Consider the following 17,633-nt stretch of genomic DNA (forward strand, 5'->3'; position numbering starts at 1 on the left):
AGGCCTCGCCCACGTGAGGGGACCAGGACGGGCCGGGTTGTCTATGGGGACGTTGAGGAAAGACGGGGGTGGTGGGGAGAAGACACACCCCTCGGAAGGGAGGTCTGGGGTGATCCCACGCCCTCACCGAGCTCCCGGGCCGAGGGTGCAGGCGCCCGCCGGGAGGCCCCCGGCCAGGCATGGCTGCGGGGTCAGCTCTCCCCAGGACACACCCCTGACCTGCTGCCGTCACCCCACGCAGCCCAGCTCCAGGCGGGGGAGCCCGCACCACCGGGAGCCCCGGCGCTGTCCGGGCGGCGCCCCCACAGGTCTGCCTGGCATGCCCAGGTCTCTCCGCAGGGGGGCGGGGTCCACAGGAGACCCCGCAGGGTGGTGAGGGGTGGTGCGGACAGGGCTTGGGGGCACTGTCCCCAGGCCTCCACCACTGCCCACACACGCCGGGCACCTGCTCCCCGCCCCCCCAGGCCCACGCAGGCAGGCCCTGGACGCAACCCCCAGCCCGTGCCACCTCTGCCCCCTGCTAGGCGCCCTCCACCCTGCCCGGGTGCACCCTCCCCAACTCCCCACTGCCCCCACCCGTCCTTCTTGGGTCCTGGGTCTGTGCCTGCGGCCCACTGGCCCCCATGGGTCCCCTGAAGCCCCTCCCGCCCTGGGGCACGGGTGCTGCTCTCAGGCCCCCTCCTCCTCCGAGTGCCCTCCAGCGCCCGGGTCCCCAGGACACCAGCCCCCGCCGCCAGGGCTGCAGGGATTCTGACCTGTGGAGGATGGGAGTCCCCGGCCCTGGGGGCAGCAGGAAGTGGGGTCAGGGTCAATAGGGGCTGGGCTCAGGAGTCACCAGCCTCGACCGGGCAGGAGGGGCTGAACCACGCGCGCGCGCGCACACAGGGCTGGCGAGCCAGGCGGGGTCCAAGGCCGGGGCCTGGGGTCAGCGGGAGGCCCCCTGGCGGTCGGGGCAGAGCCTCCCTAGGCCAGGCGATGGGACGCGAGCTCCAACCAGGCCGGTGAGGGGCCGGCCTCCCCGGGCCCCTGGGGCCCGCGGGCGCCCTTTGCCCAGGTCTGGAGGGTGGGCTCCGGGGTCAGCCCCGGGCCCCGGGAGCCTGGGGACGCCGAGGGAAAGGACAGGGTCCACCCTGCTGGTGGGCTCCGGGGTGGCCGCTCCAGGCCTGTGCCTCCACCAAAGCAGCCCCCTGTCCCCTCCACACCCTCCTCGGCCCGGAGGCCGGGCTGCAGATGGAGAGGGTCACCGGGCTGGCTCCTCCCCAGGCGAGAACTGCCCTCGGGAGTCCTGGGGACAGATGGCAGCATGTGACCAGAAACAGGAGCAGGAGGGGCCCCGCAGCCAGTCTGGCCCATGGATGGCGGTCCCCACACAAAGTCCTGAGACCGGCCGGCAGAGCCCCCTGCTGGCGGAGGCGTGCATTGCACCCGCCGAGGGTCCTTCCATACACAGCAGATAACCAGTCCCCGAAAGCCCAGGCGCCCCGCTTCTGTCCAAGAGCCCCCCAGTCCCGGCGCACCCGCAGGAGCCTCTCTGGTGGGACGCGCCCTCCCTCCTCACCGCTGCCCACTCGCTCACCGGGGCATCAGGACTCCACACCAGCCCAGGCTGCAGGAGCCACCCAAGACCCCGTGAACAAGGCGGCCGCCAGAGTCCCTTCTGCGGGAGGAGGGGCCGGGGCACAGCCCTGCGCCCGGCCCAGGGCCGCTGCCCAGAGGGGACCGCTGGGGCCCACCGCCAGCAGAGCAAGACCCCCCCGCTCCCGCGCCCCAGGCCCGCTGCGCGCTGTCCTCAGGTTGGCCCCCGTGAGGGCCCACAGACACCTGGGGGGCACCCCCCGACCCTGGCCTCCCAGACCCGAGTCCATGAGGCAGCAGATGTGCAGGACCAACTTTAATGGGGGTGACCTGTCTGGGGGGCGGGGCAGGTCTCCTCCTGTTCCTGTTGGGAGTGACAGCCCAGGGCACCAGGTCCAGAGCCCCAGGAATGCGACTCCACCCCCCAGCCGGTGCTTGGCGGCCGACAGCTTAGAGCTGGCAGGTCGGCAGGTCCAGGGTCCCTGCAGGTTCCAAGCTCCGGCTACAGGAGTCCCATGCACACACGGTCCTGTCCTGCTGGCACCCCCCCGGAGCCCCAGCAGGACCCGCCAGTGACGAGGGGTGGGCGGGGCTCCTGGAGTCTTCCGTCCATCAGGGACACGCCCCTCCTGGGCTCGGTCCTCCAAACGCAGACAGAGGCATGGAGCGGCTTCCGCCCCCGGATCCATACGGCAGCGGGGGTGTTGGGACGCCTGGCCAAGGCAGATGCCCCGTGGCCGAAGCACCTGCCAACGAGCGGGAGCAGCAGGGCGGGAGGGCCGGGCGGGGCTGAGTCCGATGCGCTTCCGACAGGAGAGAGCGGCCCGCGGCGCCTCGCGGGGCCAGGGCCAGGACGTGTGGCCAGCACCAGGCGCGAGGGGCTGGCCCTGTCCCCGCGGGAGCCACGGCCTCAGAAGCTGTGTTGGGCTGGAGGGTCTGAACGGGCCATCTGGTCCCGTCTGGGGGACAGCCCCCTGGTCGGCGTGGCTGGCAGCCCTGTGAACGCCGCACTGTCGGCACCGGCGGCCTGGTCAGAGCTGGTCACGCACTCGGACGCCGCGGCCCCAGTCCCTGGGGGGCCCCTGCCAGTCCTCGGCGGGGAGGCCGAGTTAGGAGGCTGCCACCAGCTCCGCCTGCTGGGGCCTGGCCTTGACGGGAACTTTCTCTGCGGAGGAAACAAAGAGACGTTTGTTGAGTAGAGAACACGTTCCAGGCAGAAACTCCCACAGGAGGGCTGGAGGCGGCAGGGAGCCAGGTCCCAGGGCTTCGAGCTCTGGGGGAGCCTGTGCAGCTCTCCCGGGGACAGCGAGCCAGACGGAGGCCGGAGGCCGGCGCGGCCGGCACGCCGCAGGGGACAGCGGGCGGGGCCCGCCCGCCCCACAGCCCGGAGAGGAGGCGGGAGCTCCACGGGGCGGAAAGGGGCGAGGGCCTCAGCCGACGCACCAGCGCCTGGTGGGGGCTCAGAAGGTCTGTTAGACGAGGCCCCTGGGGCCCGCGAGGACGCTGGCCCAGGAGAGCCTGCAGGGCCGAGCCGGCCTCTCCCGGGCTCCTGCCTTCGGGCCACGCCTCCCGAACAGGGGCCAGCCACTCCCCCACCGAGCCAGGGCGCAGGCAGGGCCCTGCGGCCAGGGCGCTTGCTCTGTTCTGGAACGCGGTGTTTCCCGGAAGACGGAACGGGGAGTACCTGGGTTCTTTTCGGGAAGGGGCTCTGAAGGGACATCTGGGAGCTCAATTTGTTCCTGCAAGAGACAGAGGGGAGGGCCGTGAGACGCGGCCCAGAGGTCCGCCCTGGTCCCCTCAGAGGGCAGGGTCCCGTCTGCTCGGCTGCCCGCAGCCTGACTTGGGGCGCACGAGAGCCCCACGTGTGCCCTCTGTAGCCTCCAGCAGTGCTGAGACAAGGAAAGGGGGCTCCCCCCAACATCAAGTCCCCGAGGGGCTTCCTGACGTCCCAGTTCGGGGCCTGGGCCGTGCCAGGACCGAGGGCGCCCCGATCTGCTGTAGGGGGACTGGCTGTCCCAGCGAGTGCTGGGCGGTCTCCCGGGGGCCAGGAAGGAAGCCGGCAGGCGGGTGCACACAGGCCCCGCGCAGGGGCGGAGGCCCCCCGCCACGGAGCGAACACAGGCCTCAAGGCCTGGGCCCGGCAGCCCAGCCTGCCAGAGGCCAGCGGGGCCGGCGCGCTCCAACTCTGCGCGGGGCAGAGTGGCCGGCCGCGTTGGGGAAGAAACCCTCCCCCGCCCCGAGCAGAAGCCACGACCCTGTCCGCTGGGCAGGGCAGGGCCGGGGGCCAGGGGAGCCAGCGCCCCGCTCCGTGCAAGCCAGTCGCTGCGACATGCAGAGGCGCCTGGACAGGCCCCGCCCCGAGCGGCCAGGCTCAGTCCGGGTGCCCCACCTGAGTGATGGCGTTCAGCTCCTCCAGGATGGCATCCTCGTCCTCTTGAGTGAAGCTTCCTGCCAACAGCTCATCTATTTGCTGCAAAAGGAGGAACCGAAGTGAAGAGTGTGGCTGGGTGGGGGGCAGGGAGCCCCTCGTGGAGGAGGGAGGCGCCCCTTGACTCAGGGCCCTTCAGGCGAGAAGGCGGGGCCACCACAAAGCGGGGACTGGTGTGCCCCCCAAGGGCAGCCCACGGGCATCCACCCAGATGGCGCCGGCGCCGCTTGCGGTGAAAGGGGGCCCCAGGGGCAGGGCGAGGCCTACCCGCTGGTACTCCACGGCCTCCTGGGTCTCGTCCAGTATCCGCTCCACCTCTTCTATGGACATCACCTAAACGGGCGGGGGCGTCCCTGAGCCTCGTCGGCAGGGCCTCGCGAGAGCCCAGCGTGGAGGCCCGAGGCTGTCGGACCAGCCTTTCCAGAAGCCTTGGCTGGCCCTTCCCACTGGGCTTTTGGAACCCAAACCTACTCGAGCAGTTTCAGGCAAAAACAAGTGAAAAGTGGAAACCATCTCCCCTGGGCAGATGACTCGGTTTCTTTTGGGCAAGTCCAAAGCAGCCCTTTGCTGGACTGGCAGGTACACGCTGCGCTAGCCACTCAGCAAAGCCGTGGCCAGGGGCCCAGCGCCAGCCCCCGCCCCCACCCCTGCCCAGGGCGGAGGGGCCGGGCTCCGGCACAGCCTCTTGGGCCTCACTCTCCTTTCACCAGCCACCTCCACGTGCTTCTGAGATTAGGCTGTGTTCCCCTCCTCCAGGAAGCCCTCCAGATTAGCTCACCATGCCCCACCCCCCACCCCGAACCAGACTTCCCTGGTCTGTCCGTCATTGTCTTGACAGTGTCTGTCCGTCATTGTCTTCAGGTTGACACGCGAGTCTGCCTGTCCTGCTAAGGCGGTGGCCCTCCCCAGCAGCGGCGGGCTTCCCGCCTCCTGTCCGGCGCACACACTCCTGGCCGACGGCCCAGGCGCAGGCGCGGCCTTGGGGCGCTGCACGGGCCAAGCCCCCGTTCCCCCGACCCTGCTCTCTGCTCCGGCCCCGCGAGGACCTACCTGGTGCATCTTGTTCAGACACTCGTTCCCAAACTGCAGCCCCTCGAGCACCTTCATTTCGATCTGGGTGAACTCGATACTCTGGACCTGAGGGGAGACCGGCCCAGACCTGCCAGGTCAGGGGCCGCTCGGCCTCTCTCCGTCCCACAGCAGGACGGAGGACAACGCAGTACCAGACGACGCTCCTCCCCCGGCGGGCAGACCGCTCTGTGCCTCCATCCTGGTCTCCGGCCCGCACCTCCCCCGAGAGGGCCCACCGGCCGCTCCCGAGCAGCTCTGTTCGGTGTTTAACGCCAGGGACGCCCTGGGAGCCTCCCGAAGACTCTGACACCGCCAGCCCCGGGGACAGAGCTCCGGCCCACCCGAGCCCCCTAGAGGTGGCCCAGCCCAACCACCTTCCTGCGGGGGCCCATCTGCCCCCCACCTCTGAAGACCACCAGCTTCCCCGTGCCGGTCCTCCTCCACCTCCAGGCCTGACCCATTCCTGGGCCTCGGGCTGAGGGGCCCAAGGAAGGAAAGACCTGCTTCAGTCCCCGCAGGGGCTCCCCTCGGCCTACCATGGTCTCCAGGCTCGTGATCTGGTTCTCCGTCTTGTCCAGCAGCTGCTCCCGGTACCGCTTCTTCTTGAGCAGCAGCTTGGCCCGCCTGCGGAGAGGACAGCGGTGACCCGGGGCCCGCCCCGCCCCGCCCACCCCCGCCCCCCCACCTGGCCGGCCGCCCGGCGCACTCACTCCTTCCTGCCGTCCCGCAGAAGCTGCCGGGCGACCTCCCGCTCCCTCTCCAGCTGCTGTGTGACCCTCTTCTGGTACTGCTTCAGCTTGTCCCGCTGCTGCTTCAGTTGCTGCCAGGAGCAGGTCTCGCGTCAACACCAGGCTGACACTGTGCCCGGCCCTCGCCTGGCGGCCCCGCCCTCTGGCCCCAGGGGCGCCCGGGGCCACGTCCAGAGACATTCCCAGCTGTCAGGGCTGGGAGGTGGCCCAGGCACCCAGAGGGGAGGCTGGCGGTGCTGCTCAGCACCCTGCGGCACACAGCGCGGCCCCCACCAGTCAGCCGGCAGTGTCCACGGCGCCGCGCTGACAGCCACCACCGCGTGGCGCTGAGTGCCGTCTGCGAGGGTGGGTGCTCTGGGGTCAGGTCCGGGCGGGGGATGCAGGGCCTCGAAGGTCCAGCCACCCTCCTGCCCCAGCGGTGGCCTGCCCTCCGGCTCCGCTCCTCTGTGGGCTCCGGCCACTTCTGTGCTGTGTGCTTCGCGTCCCTGCTCCTGCCACCTGTCACATGTCTGCATGGACCCCAGGCAGCCGTGCCGGTGGGGGTCGCACGACCTGGCCGAGCACGGTGGACCTGCGTGCTGTCCCACAGAGGATGCCGGGTCAGCCCTGCACGTGAACCAGCCCCTTCCTGCCCCGGGCACTCGTGTTTGTCCCCGAGGCCGTTGCGGCAGGTGACGCCGGGAAAGCGCCTGCAGACAGCGAGCTCCTGGCACCCATGGGGTTAGGTCGTGCAGGTGGGTCGGCCGGAGTGTCAGTCCCGGGACGCGCATCTTTAAGACTCATCACGGCGAGGGATGATCCCTGGTGGGGACGTCCTCGGCCCTGCCTGGGGGGGGAGGTTCTGCAGCCCCTCAACCCGGTCCCTCTGGCGTCGGCCCCAGTGCAGTGCGCAGCCTGTGGCCGGCCAGCGCCTCGCGTGCCCAGTCTTCCCAGCCGCCCGCTGCCTTTCCTCCCCACCCCCTGTCACCCGGGCGGCAGTGCAGCCAAGGGGCCTCGGCAGGGGGGCTCAGTCACGGGACGGGCACGGGGCCTCGAGGCCTAGGAGGACCTCAGGCGATAACTTGCAAACTGTGTGCAGATCACATTGTCCCTGTTGGGACCCCAACAGGATGGATGCTGGGAAAGTGGACGGTCTCTGTCAGGAGAAACCCAAAGGCAGGTCCTGAGAGGAGAGAATGGCCTTGGGGGCTCCCAGCTCTGCCCGAGGCCTGGGCAGCCCGGGAGCAGAGAGTGGGGGGCGAAGGGTGGAGGCCGGGCACACCTGCGGGCCGCGCCGGGCAGGGTCGTGCTGTCCCTCAGGCCCCAGGCCCCTGGGCTCTGGAGCGCTCCGCGCCCTGTTCCCATCAGGCGCCATCAGGTGCCTGCCTCTGTGCCGATTTCTCTGCCGACAACCACCGTCCCTGGCTGCCGCCTGCTGCTGGGGGACTTCAGGTAACAACCTCTTACAAGTTACAGTTTCAGAAACCAAAGCAAAAACTGTTACTTGGATTCCTTTATCTCTTCGTGAATTTTGTCCCAATAAATTTAGAAATGAAAGCAAAAGTAGAGGTAAACTCTGCTCCCACTTTGCACCATCTCCTTCCTGACAGTTTTCTCGTAACAGAAACAGGTGATTGTGGACACAGCGTTTTACGGAATGCAACGCACCGTTCTTTCCCCAGAAACTAACTTGTACCCGGGGGCGCCCTGGGAGTCGGGGCCGCAGCATCATCACCATGGCAACGGGCGGCCCGGCCTCGTCCCGGAAACGGCGGTCTGGGCGGCGGCAGACGGAACTGGCTTCCACAGACCGAACGAGGGCCGCCAGGGCGGACGTGCTCCCGTCCTGAACCCGTTCGCACCGCGGCCGGTCGCGGGCTGGCTCCGTTCTCTTTAAACCCCCAGCCCCGGGGCAGAGAGAGGGCGTCACGGACGGCTCTCCGCCCCACGGCCTCGCGCCCGAACCCGCAGCGCGCGTGGGTGCGGACTCGGGCCGCGTCCCCGGGCTGGTCCCGCGGGGCCCCGGTCGCGGAGCCCTCCCGCGAGCCCGGGATCGTGCGCGGACAAAGCGCGACCAGAAAACCGCGGGATACTTCCCCCGGCCCCGATCGGACCGGACGCGGGGCCGCGCCGCAGACGGACGTCTCACCAGGATGGCCTTGTCCTGCTCGGTGACGCGGCTCTGCTTCTTGCGGCCAAACAGGTTGCCCATGGCGCCCGGCCCGCGCCCACCGCGCCCCTCACGGCCCCGGGGCCCCCGCCCGCCGGCCGGCCGAGTCCCGTCGCACCGTCGCCCCGCGGACTCCGTCTGCAGCCCCGCCCCCTACGGCGGTCGCGTGGGGCCATGCGCCGCAGAACGCGAACGGCCCACGGCCCTGGGGCCGGCCCGCGACACAGCGCCCCCTGAGGACCGCGCGGAGAAGTGGCGCCGTGAACCGCGGTCGGGACCACGAAGCTGCAAGTAGGGGGCGCCACGTGTGCTTCCAGGACGTGTCAGCTGCGCAGACGGACTGCGAGTTCCAATCGACTCAGGCGCGACCCTTGCCGGTGAACAGGATGCACAGCATCACTTCGAGGCCAGGGCACGAAAGGCCACATGGCTCATGTCTTGAGAGCTCAGCCACCAGGTTTGAGGACCGGCAGCCCCGGAGAGGTCCTGCGCCACCTCTGTCCCCCATCAGCCGGGCGACCAGCTCACGTCACAGGGACCAGAGACGCGCCATGGGTGCTGACTCGGCCTCAGCCACAGGCTGGTGAGCCCGACAGCTGGCAGCAGACTGTTCCAGGGCAGCCACTGACGTCAGTGCCTGGGGGAGGCGGGGCACGGGACCTGACACTTAGAGTCCCCCACCGGGGCTCCCCCCTCTCTGCTCGCTGGACACTGGGCGACAGGTCATGGCATTCCATCTTATTCGGTTCTGGGGACACTCAATCAACTAACCACGGCCCAAGAGCCCCGGCACCCTCCAGCCTTGGCCACCCGATCCCTGGGCCGTGTCCCTCCCCGTCCCCAGGACAAATCCTGGGCCCGATTCTGGTGGCAGCCGTTCTACCGTCGCACCCGGCGTGCAGGCCAGGGGTTTCTCAGGGCCCTGGGCGGGCAGGGCTGTGCCTAGCGGACGCAGTGGGGACTTGCACCTGCTGCGCTCGGGCCGCGTCTGTCAGTCCCTGAGCCCTGCTGTCTTTCCCTACGTCATCCCGAGGAACGCCCGGCGGGCAGCCCAGCAGGCCCGATACGTCCGCGTTTCCAGCAGCGAAGGAGCAAAGTGCAAGGCTTCTCACCGACGAAAGCAAACCTTTGGGCCAGGGTGTGGGACGCGCACCGGTGTCCCTGTTTGCTCCTCCATGCCGCCCCCGGCAGCTCTGTGTCCCTCACGAAGCTCCTGTCTGAGCAGGCAAAACCCCGTGTCCCTGGGGTGTGACCGAGTCAGCGGGGATGTTGCTGCAGCGGGGCCCAGAGGTCACAAGGGCTCACAGGGTGGGGGCCTCAACAGCCTCCTCTCAGCAGGGGAGGGCCTCGGGTGTGGCCCTCACAGGAGCCGGCTGCTGGCAGGCAGGGCTGGTGGGGTCAGGGGGGTCGGGAGGCAAGGTCAGTCCCCTCAGCTCTCCATTTTGACTCTTTCACACTCAAGCACTCCAGCCTTGGGAGGCTGAGAATTCAACAGACCTTGTAATTCTAGGGCTTCAGGATAAGACGTAGGGCGTGGGCCCCGGCTGGTGCGGCTCAGTGGACTGAGTGCCAGCCTGCAAACCTAGGGGTCACCAGTTCGATTCCCAGTCAGGGCACAGGCCTGGGTTGCCGGCCAGGTCCCCAGCAGGGGGCGCATGAGAGGCAACCACACCTGGATGTTTCTCTCCGTCTCTTTCTCCCTCCCTTCCTTCTGCCTAAAAATAAATAGAAACAAAACAAAAAAACCTCATCTAGACACAACAGATCCTGCAACAGGACACAGGATTTTCTCTAAAGTAATCTTGCTTCCTTCCCGATTTTCTGACTTTAACTTGAACTGAATTTAAAGCCTGGCCCGTCATGTTAAAGATGCAGTCCGCCCAGCGCACCCAGAAATCGCCGGCCGGCTGCTGCCCCGGCACCTTGGCGCCTTGCTGCGCGCTTGGCTCTTGGGCCCCCGAGCCGGGCTGCGAGGGCGCGCTCCCCGGACACGGCAGCAGGGTGTTTTGCCACCGCCCACCCAGAGCTCCGTCCCTTTTTCACAGTCTGTGTTGTCCTTGGGCGGCCGTGACAATGGCCACAGGCCAGGCAGCGTGCACACCTCGCTGTCTCAGCCTGCAGGCCACCCGTCCGAGACCGCGGTGTGGGCGGGGTCGGCCCTCCTGAGCTGTCCAGGCGCCACCGGGGCTGCTGGGGGTGTGCTGCGCTCTCTGGGGTCCCCTGGCTTGTGGGAGCGTCACCCCATCTCTGCCTCCGTCTTCAAGGGCCGTCTCCAGGGTGCGTGTCTGTCCACATGCCCCCTTCTCACAAGGACAGTCATGTTGGACCACTCATAGTGCCCACCCATATGACCTCATTTTGACCTGGTGACCTCTGTAAAGACCTTCTCTCCAAAGGAGGTCCTGGGGGTTCTGAGGTGCGAGGGGCTAGGACTTCCATAGGAACCTGGGGGGCCCCGCTTCAACCCCTAACACACGAAGATCAATGCTTCATGCAACCTGCAGGGAGGCGTGGCCTACCAGCGACTCTTGGGGGACCCTGTCAAATGGAGATGCCGGGTTGCAGAGGGTTAAGGGTTGAGACACATCTTTTGGGGCCTTGGGCCCAAGGGATGGGGGCCTGGGAGAGGCAGCGTCCGCCTCCTTCCTGGAGGCCTGGACACTCACTGTGCAGGGCTGGGGCCAGGCAGTGGCAATCCCCAAAGTGGCCACGAGGTGGCGCTGCAGGACAGACAGGCTACTGTGCGGGCCCCCAGCTGCCAGCGCCCGGCACCGGCAGGCCCCCGGGTGTCCTTGCAGGAAGGTGGGTCCGAGAAGACCCAGTTGGGTGGGGGCAGGATCTGGATATGGGCAGGAGGACCTACCGCGAATCTGCCTCAGCTGGGAAAAGTTGTCTGCCCACCTACTCACTCGTCCAGCTGTCCATCCGTCCATCCACCGTGGCCGCTCATTCAGCACCGACCGCATGCAGGCCCTGCTCTGGGCGCCTGCTGCCATGGGTTTGCGTGTGGCAGGGGCACAGGGTGACCTGCTGGTGTGACGGGTGGAGGGACGGGGGGTCAGCAGTCAGGAAAGGCTTCCTTGGGGCAGTGGCATCTGATCTCAGAGGCAGCCCGGGTCGGGGGGGCCGTGTGGGGACAGGGCTCTGCTGGCCCGAACCAGGGAGGGGCTGATCTAACCTTGATTTTTAAAAAAAGGTTTTATTTATTTTTAGAAAGAGGGGAAGGGAGAGAGAAGGAGAGGGAGAGAAAGGTAAGTGCGTGAGAGATACGCCCGTCAACTGCCTCCTGTGCGCCCCCTGCTGGGGACCTGGCCTGCAACCCAGGCCTGTGCCCTGACCAGGAATTGAACCAGCGACGCTTTGGTTCGCAGGCCGGCGCTCAGTCCGCGGAGTCAAGCCAGCCAAGGCTGACCTTGATTTGTAAAGGTGGCTCTGGCCACTGTCCACGGGGAGAGGGGTCATAGAGAAAAGTGGCTCGCAGACCGAGGGTGCGTGGGGGTGCCGGGGAGGGCGGGGGGGGGGGAGGGTGGCTGGCTGCTGTGGGGGCGGGGCGTTGAGGACGAGCCGCCGGCTCGGGCGAGGTCAGGCAGTCGCAGCAGACACACACACACGGGGTCCGCACCACTCCCGGGTCCTCGCGGCAGCCTGCGAGAGAATGGGGGAAACCAAGGCACGGAGCCGTCTGTCGCTGCCCGAGGTGGAGCCGGGATTGGAAGCGCTGGTCCCGGGGAGAAGGGCCAGGGAGGACCTGCTGCCGCAGCGGTGGCCCCGGCAGTGACCGTGGTGAGCGGGCGGGGCAGGGCGTGCTGCCCGGGATGGGGCTAGCGTGGGGCCGAGAGCGTGTGCGGCCGGAGGAGAGGCCTGGACGGCGGGGCGGGGCCTGGGGTCCGGGAGGGCGCGGGATGGGGCCGCCTGCAGGGCCGGGAGCCTGGGGAGGGCGCAGGAGCCCGGGCGTGGGCCGCCCCCCCACCCGGCCAGGGCGGGTCCCCTGACGGTGGACAGGGCAGGTGGGCTGCCCGGCCCCTCCGCGGGAGCCATGGGGCCTCCACCTCGGCTGAGAGCTCGGCGGTGAGCCCGTGCAAGACCCTGCCCGGAGCCGCGGCTCGCCGTCCGATTCTGGACCCTCGGACGGGGCGACGCCCGCTGCTGTGAGCTGCCGAGCTGGGACCCCCTGTGCAGTTCCGCCCCCAAGTGCCGCGCGAAGCGGCCTCAGTGCCCCAGGGCTCGGGGCCTCGCCCACGCTGGCCCGTGGCTGCGGCTGGAGGGCTCCCCCAGGGCTGCCCGCTGACCACGCGCTTCCCGCGGAGCCCGTGGCGACCGCGCTGGAGACGCTTCCGGCCCATCGCCCAGCGGCTCGCGAGCCCTGGCCTGAGCTGCCGACGACAGGAACGTGGACTCTTCCCCACAGCCCCAGCCCGCCCCTCCAGGCCAGCCGCCTGCCGGACCCGGGCTCACAAGGGGCCTCCGCCCCCTGGCGCAGGCCTGGTCCCCGCGGCTCCGGGTCCCAGCAGCGCACAGCACGCCCGGCCGCAGGCTGTTCCCCGGAAGGGGCAGGGGCTGGAGGGGCGGAGGAGGAATGGGTCCCGGCGTGCCGAGCTGCGCGCTCCTGGGTCTGGAAGCCTCCGCACCTCCTGGAGCTGAATCCCGGGAGGAGGGCAGCCTGCCGGACGCCCCTCAGAGGGCCCTGTGCTGATGCCACTGACCCATGGGACACCGGGTGCCCCTGGCGCTGAATGGGGTGGTGCCAGGTGACCGACTCACAGGCGGGGCCTCGCAGAGCAGGACCCCTGGGAGGCCAGCCCCGCGGGAGCTCCCGTCGCCGCCCTCCCCGCCGCCCCCACTTCCCCAGCTCCCTGCCCAGCCACGTGGGCAGTGGCATCCTGCCCGGGCCTTCCCCAGCCACAGGGCCAGCTGGTGGCACACGAGGCCAGGTCCGGCCACGTGTCCAGTTTTCACTTGTAGGAGCTGTGGATTTGTTCCCAGTGAGAGAAAAGCTGGTGCTACCAGGAGCAGCGTTCCTCTCCCGCTCAAGCGCGTCCGGCAGCCGTGGGGCGGCTGCCGCGTGTCCTTGTTGAGGACAAACCGTAACGTAATTCATTAATTCAGGAGTTCCAGCCGCCGAGACCCCGGGTGTTCAGGACGACGGCTCCCCACCCCACCTCCCAGCGGACGCTGGGTGGGGGGACCTGCCCCAGAGCACAGTGGGCCCCCCGTGCCCCCGGCTGCCGAGGGGCAGCCGCTCCGCAGGCGGCTCGGGAGGGCGGCTGTGACCCCAGGCCTGTGCCCACACCAAACGCAGGGACGGGGCGCATCTCAGCCCCCAGTCCTGGCCCTTCCCTCCCCGTCACCCCTGGTCACGGGCCGCCCAGCCCCTCTCTGGTCCCCCCACTGCCCTGCCACTGGCTGCCCCTTCCCTTGTCCCTAGGCCAGGACAGCCCATGTCCACTCCCGGGGACCCTGGCTGGTGCCTCTCGAGCCCTTTTCTGCCTTTGCTTGTGCCCAGGTCCTCTCCTCACTGGTGGGCACAGACATTTCCTGGGGTGCTGCCCAGCCCCCGGGGGGCAGGGTGCCCGAGTCCCCATTTCCTGTCCCCGGGCCGTCTCCAGGAAGCCACAGCCCCGAGATGTGCACTGACTGGGACCCTGGTCCCCGTGCGGGCAGCAGGACCCGCCAGGTGCTGGAGGGCCTCGCGGGCCCCACCTATTGCCGAAGGAGGAACTTTTTCAGAGACGGTGCGGGGTCGGCGGTGTGGGGGCGTCAGGGCGGGGAGGGGACGCGCCCGACGCAGGGGGCCTGGCAGGGCCGGGGTCAGAGACGGTGCGCTCGCTGGCTGCAAGGAGGGACGGGCTTGAGGCCCCTGAGCCACGGGAAGGGGGTGCCTTTGGGAGCTGGAGGGGACGGGGGTTGGTGGGCCCCTCAAGCTTCCAGGCGGAAGGCAGGGGGCCCCCAGGCCCCTCGGCTCTGGCCCAGTGACACCGGTGTCTGAGTTCTGAGAGGTGATGAATGTGTGTCACTTACAAACACCAGTGAGCAGTGTGGGAGCCCCGGGCTCGCAGACATGGGGTTGGCGGGGGGCGGGGGGGGGGGCGCGGCGCTGTCGCGGGCAGGTTTGGTCCGCAGCTTGGGGCCCTTCCTCGGACAAGCGTCCGAGCCACAGGGCTGGACGCTGCTGAGGACAGGGACCTGGCCCCGGCGCGTGATGGCCGATGGGAGCAAGAATGGCCCTTGGCGCCCACGCCGCTGCCCGGGCCGCGTGGACCCGTGCGGAGCCGCCCGTGTCCGCACGGCGGGGGCCCCGTGTCCGTAAAAGACGAGCCTGCCAGCTGCCGCCTCCGCACTCGGGTCTGTTAGCAGTTTATTGTCAGTCAGCGCTCTTACGTTCACATTACAATTCCATGTTTTGTCGTTCCGGCAAAATAAATAGAGATAAACGAACCTTTAGGTCAGGCTCTTGAGCCTGGGTCAATTTCATGATTGAATTTCCGCATCGGACCTGTGAAGACTGCCTCACATGGCGGCCGCGGTCACACCACGGCGGGCAGTGGCCTCACCGGGACAGGTCATGGTTTTGTCTCAAAACGAACAATCGCGCGTGAGCCTGGAGCCTGGAGCGGAGCCGCCCCATGGGTCGGACACTCTCAGCGTCCGCGGGGGAGCTCAGCTCCCGGAAGGTTCCGGGGTCACCGCCTGGAGGCCTTGCAGAGCTTCCAGGTGCCATGTGCAGAGGAGTGGGACTCTCTGTGGCCTTCCTGGCCCCGTGTGGCTCTCTTGCCCGGAACACAGTGGAAGGTCAGAGAGCTGGAGTGGGAACTTCGTCCCAGGCCCGTCTCCCGTGGGGAGCACACAGGGCCGCCTCCTGCGCCCCGCCCTGCCCCACCCGGGCCCACGCAGCAGGGCTCCGCCCGTGGTGACGCCCCTGGCTGAGGTGGAACCCTTGTCCACAGCGCGAGGGGACCGCAACTTCCATCCGGCGCTCCCTGCTGCCGCTGGCCTCCTGTCGGAAGAGCTGGCCAAGCCCCCTCGCTCCTCTGAACATCCTGATTCCCCAGGAAAGTGGGAAAACGCTTTTCAGGTGTCGGCACCGTGGTGGTTTGTCCTCCACGTGTCTGCGCTTGCTCAGCGTGTTCTCCCAGGCTGGTCCCAGGCTCAGCTGCTGCCACGGCTCCCAGATGTGCACCCGCACACACAGACACACATGTCGGCATATGCCGTGCACCCGCACACGCAGGCACACATTCACACACGCCATGCACCACACATGTGGACACTCGCCGGCACACGCCATGCCTCCGCACATGCGGACACACGCTGCAGCGACCAGCGCAGGGCCCCTCCGTGTTGCCGCCAAGTGGGGAGCGGGGCAGTGGCTGCGGCCCGGACCCCGTCCGGCCACGATGCTCTCGGGGCTCCGGCTCTGCCTCCGGGGCGCACACGTGTGTGGGTGCGACGCATGCGCAAGCACAGGGGGGAGGTCAGGGGCCGGGGCGGCTGTCACCGAGCCCGCGGGGAAGAGCGGCCCTTCGCCAGAAACCAGCCCAAGGCCTTGGGCGGTGGCGGAGTCACCGGGATCGGCCTTGCCGTCCGAGGGCGCAGGCCCCTCCTGCCGACGGGGGCCCACGCTGGGCCCCAAGGCTGCCCCAGGAAGGCAGCCGCACGGGGGGCTGCCGTCGGCCCCAGCGGGTGGGCAGGAGGCTGGGTGCAGGCTCTTCCATGTCCTGCTCTCAGTCTTGAACCCCCAGCCCCTCCTGCCTGCCTGGAACTGCCCCGTGCACGCACAGGCGGGAGGCTGTGGCCAGGCGGCGGCGGCCCAGGGGCCCGCGGGCGGGGGGAGACGCTGGCGTCCATCTCGGAGCTCTGTGGGGCTCCCGCTTAGATCACTTGGAAAATAAAATGAGTTTGTTTCTCCCGTTAAAACTCTCAGAACAAAAACGACAGGAAGGCGAGGGCGAAGGGCGGCCTTGTCCTTGGCCTGGAAGCTGCGTCCCCGCGGAGAAGCAGCCGCCACACCCCAGGACTCAAGTAAAGCCCTTTCCTGGGGCTCCGGGGCACGGCAGCGAAGGCAGACAGACAGACAGACAGCGTGGCCTCCTAGAGCCCCGGGCAGCAGCGGGTCCACTATGTACACGTGGCCTGGCGGGGCAGGCGCCGCTATCTGACACGCTTTTCCACGGAGTACACGGACATGTAGTAGTCGTTGCTGCCCACGGCCAGGTGTGGCTGCAGGGGAGAGAGGTGAGCAGGTGAGCAGGTGGGTGGGCCCTGGGGACAGCCGTGAGGGAGGGGCGCACGCCGCCCACCCTCTCCTGGCCCCGCTGCCCGGGAGGCAGGCGCGGGGATGCCAGGACCCCAGCAGCGGCTGTCGGCACAGCCGCGTCACCCCTGTGGTGCCGGGACTCAGAGGCTGCCCTGCCCCTGGACCCCGCCTGGGATTGCCCCAAGGATTCACTCATTTTGGCAGAGCTGCCTGCCGGTCTCCAGTGGCGTCCACGCAGCCCGAGGGCAGGCAGGTGGAATCCCGATTTAAACTAAAATGCCCTGGACCGCGTGCACCGCGTCACCAAGGACAGCGCCGTGCCGTGCCGTGTGTGCACATGCGGTTCCCCAGACCTCTCGCCCGAGCTTTCTCCAGGGGTGGCGAGGGGCCTCCATGCCCCGCGCTCCGTGGCCACGCTTCCCCGAGTGGCAGGGAGCTTGGTGCTGCCTCGGGCGTGAGGGCGGCACTGGACACCGGAGGGCGGAGGCCCAGGGCGGGCACTGCAGGGCAGCCCAGCTCAGCCCACCCCCTCGCTGCTGTGGGCCCCCCGCCCCCGCCTCCCACGGCCCTCCAGCCTCCCGGCCACGGGTGGGGACACAGACCCAGTACGGGTGGAAGGCCAGGCAGCTGATGGCGCCAACGCGCTGGCCCATGAAGCCGTCGTAGTACTTGATGCTGTTGATGAGCTCCCCGCTGCCGCTGTAGACGGCCGTGAACTGGTTCATGGAGCCGCTGCAGGGGGTGGGCGGGCGGACAAGAGGGCCGTCAGCGCCCTTCTCCGGGGGGGCGGGGGGCGGCCCAGCCCCACCTGCCTGGGCCTGGGAGGGCCAGGCCTCCCGCGAGGACCCGAGAGCCAGCGCCGAGCCAGCGCCAGGCCAGCGCCGCCGCTCCAGCCCGCTGGGACGGTCGGGCAGGAGGGGCCCCGGGGGAGGCGGGCGGCCACCTACCACGCGATCAGGTTGGCCTGGGGGTGGATGTCGAGGGCCGTGAGGCCCTTCACGATCTGCATGGTGTTCACGGACTCCGGCATCCGTGGGTCGAAGAAGCGCACGTCTCCGTTCACGCTGCCAAGAGGGGGCCCAGGTGACGCGCGGCCGGGCACGCCACCCTGGGACCAGGCGTGTGGGGGCCCCCCGGACCTCAGGGTGCCCGCCCACTGACCCCACTGCTGCAGGAGCAGCGACACGTGGGGGGCGGTGGGGAGACGAGACTCTCGTTTCATTTCCTGTCCCCGAGATTAGATGTTGTGCAGCCGGGAGGGCACACACGCCCCCAGAGGCCACCCCTCCGCTGCCCTCAGCCCTGGTGGCGCCGCTCCAAGGGACACGCTGGTTTTATACCCAAACGAGGCAGAGAGCGGCTCTTTGAAAAAATGGCAGCTGTGCCTGTAAATTACACTTTGCTGTC

At 68.9% G+C, this 17,633-nt stretch overlaps 2 protein-coding genes across 2 annotated transcripts in view; both read right to left on the reverse strand.

Moving 5' to 3' along the window:
- Window positions 1–1,883: 1,883 nt before the first annotated feature.
- On the reverse strand, window positions 1,884–8,106 carry CHMP6 (charged multivesicular body protein 6). The gene is made up of 8 exons (XM_054593302.1): window positions 7,952–8,106; window positions 5,785–5,894; window positions 5,611–5,698; window positions 5,054–5,140; window positions 4,271–4,336; window positions 3,965–4,045; window positions 3,260–3,314; window positions 1,884–2,740 (listed from the first exon to the last, which is right to left on the reverse strand). Exons 1-8 carry the CDS (start codon window positions 8,012–8,014, stop codon window positions 2,685–2,687), a joined length of 606 nt encoding a protein of 201 aa, XP_054449277.1. The 5' UTR covers window positions 8,015–8,106; the 3' UTR covers window positions 1,884–2,684.
- Window positions 8,107–15,677: 7,571 nt separating this feature from the next.
- The window catches only part of RPTOR (regulatory associated protein of MTOR complex 1), a 137,990-nt gene continuing 136,034 nt past the window's right edge, over window positions 15,678–17,633 (reverse strand). Inside the window, exons 32-34 of the mRNA XM_054593278.1 lie at window positions 17,174–17,290; window positions 16,829–16,958; window positions 15,678–16,189 (exon numbers count right to left, since the gene is read on the reverse strand). Of these exons, the coding sequence (XP_054449253.1) occupies window positions 16,121–16,189; window positions 16,829–16,958; window positions 17,174–17,290 (316 nt within the window). The 3' untranslated portion in view covers window positions 15,678–16,120. The remainder of the gene's footprint in view (window positions 16,190–16,828; window positions 16,959–17,173; window positions 17,291–17,633) is intronic.

This window comes from Pteronotus mesoamericanus, unplaced genomic scaffold (genome assembly GCF_021234165.1).
Source record: "Pteronotus mesoamericanus isolate MK-2021 breed Mesoamerican mustached bat unplaced genomic scaffold, CSHL_Meso_final scaffold_408, whole genome shotgun sequence".
NCBI classification, from domain to species: domain Eukaryota; kingdom Metazoa; phylum Chordata; class Mammalia; order Chiroptera; family Mormoopidae; genus Pteronotus; species Pteronotus mesoamericanus.

Excerpts from the sequence above, each read along its gene's own strand:
- CHMP6 (XM_054593302.1), bottom strand. The coding sequence starts at position 8,014 with ATGGGCAACCTGTTTGGCCGCAAGAAGCAGAGCCGCGTCACCGAGCAG. Across the intron at positions 5,699-5,784 it reads CTGCGGGACGGCAGGAAGGA|GCGGGCCAAGCTGCTGCTCA; the intron begins GTGAGTGCGCCG and ends TCCTCTCCGCAG. Across the intron at positions 5,141-5,610 it reads TCACGAGCCTGGAGACCATG|GTCCAGAGTATCGAGTTCAC; the intron begins GTAGGCCGAGGG and ends GTCTCCCCTCAG.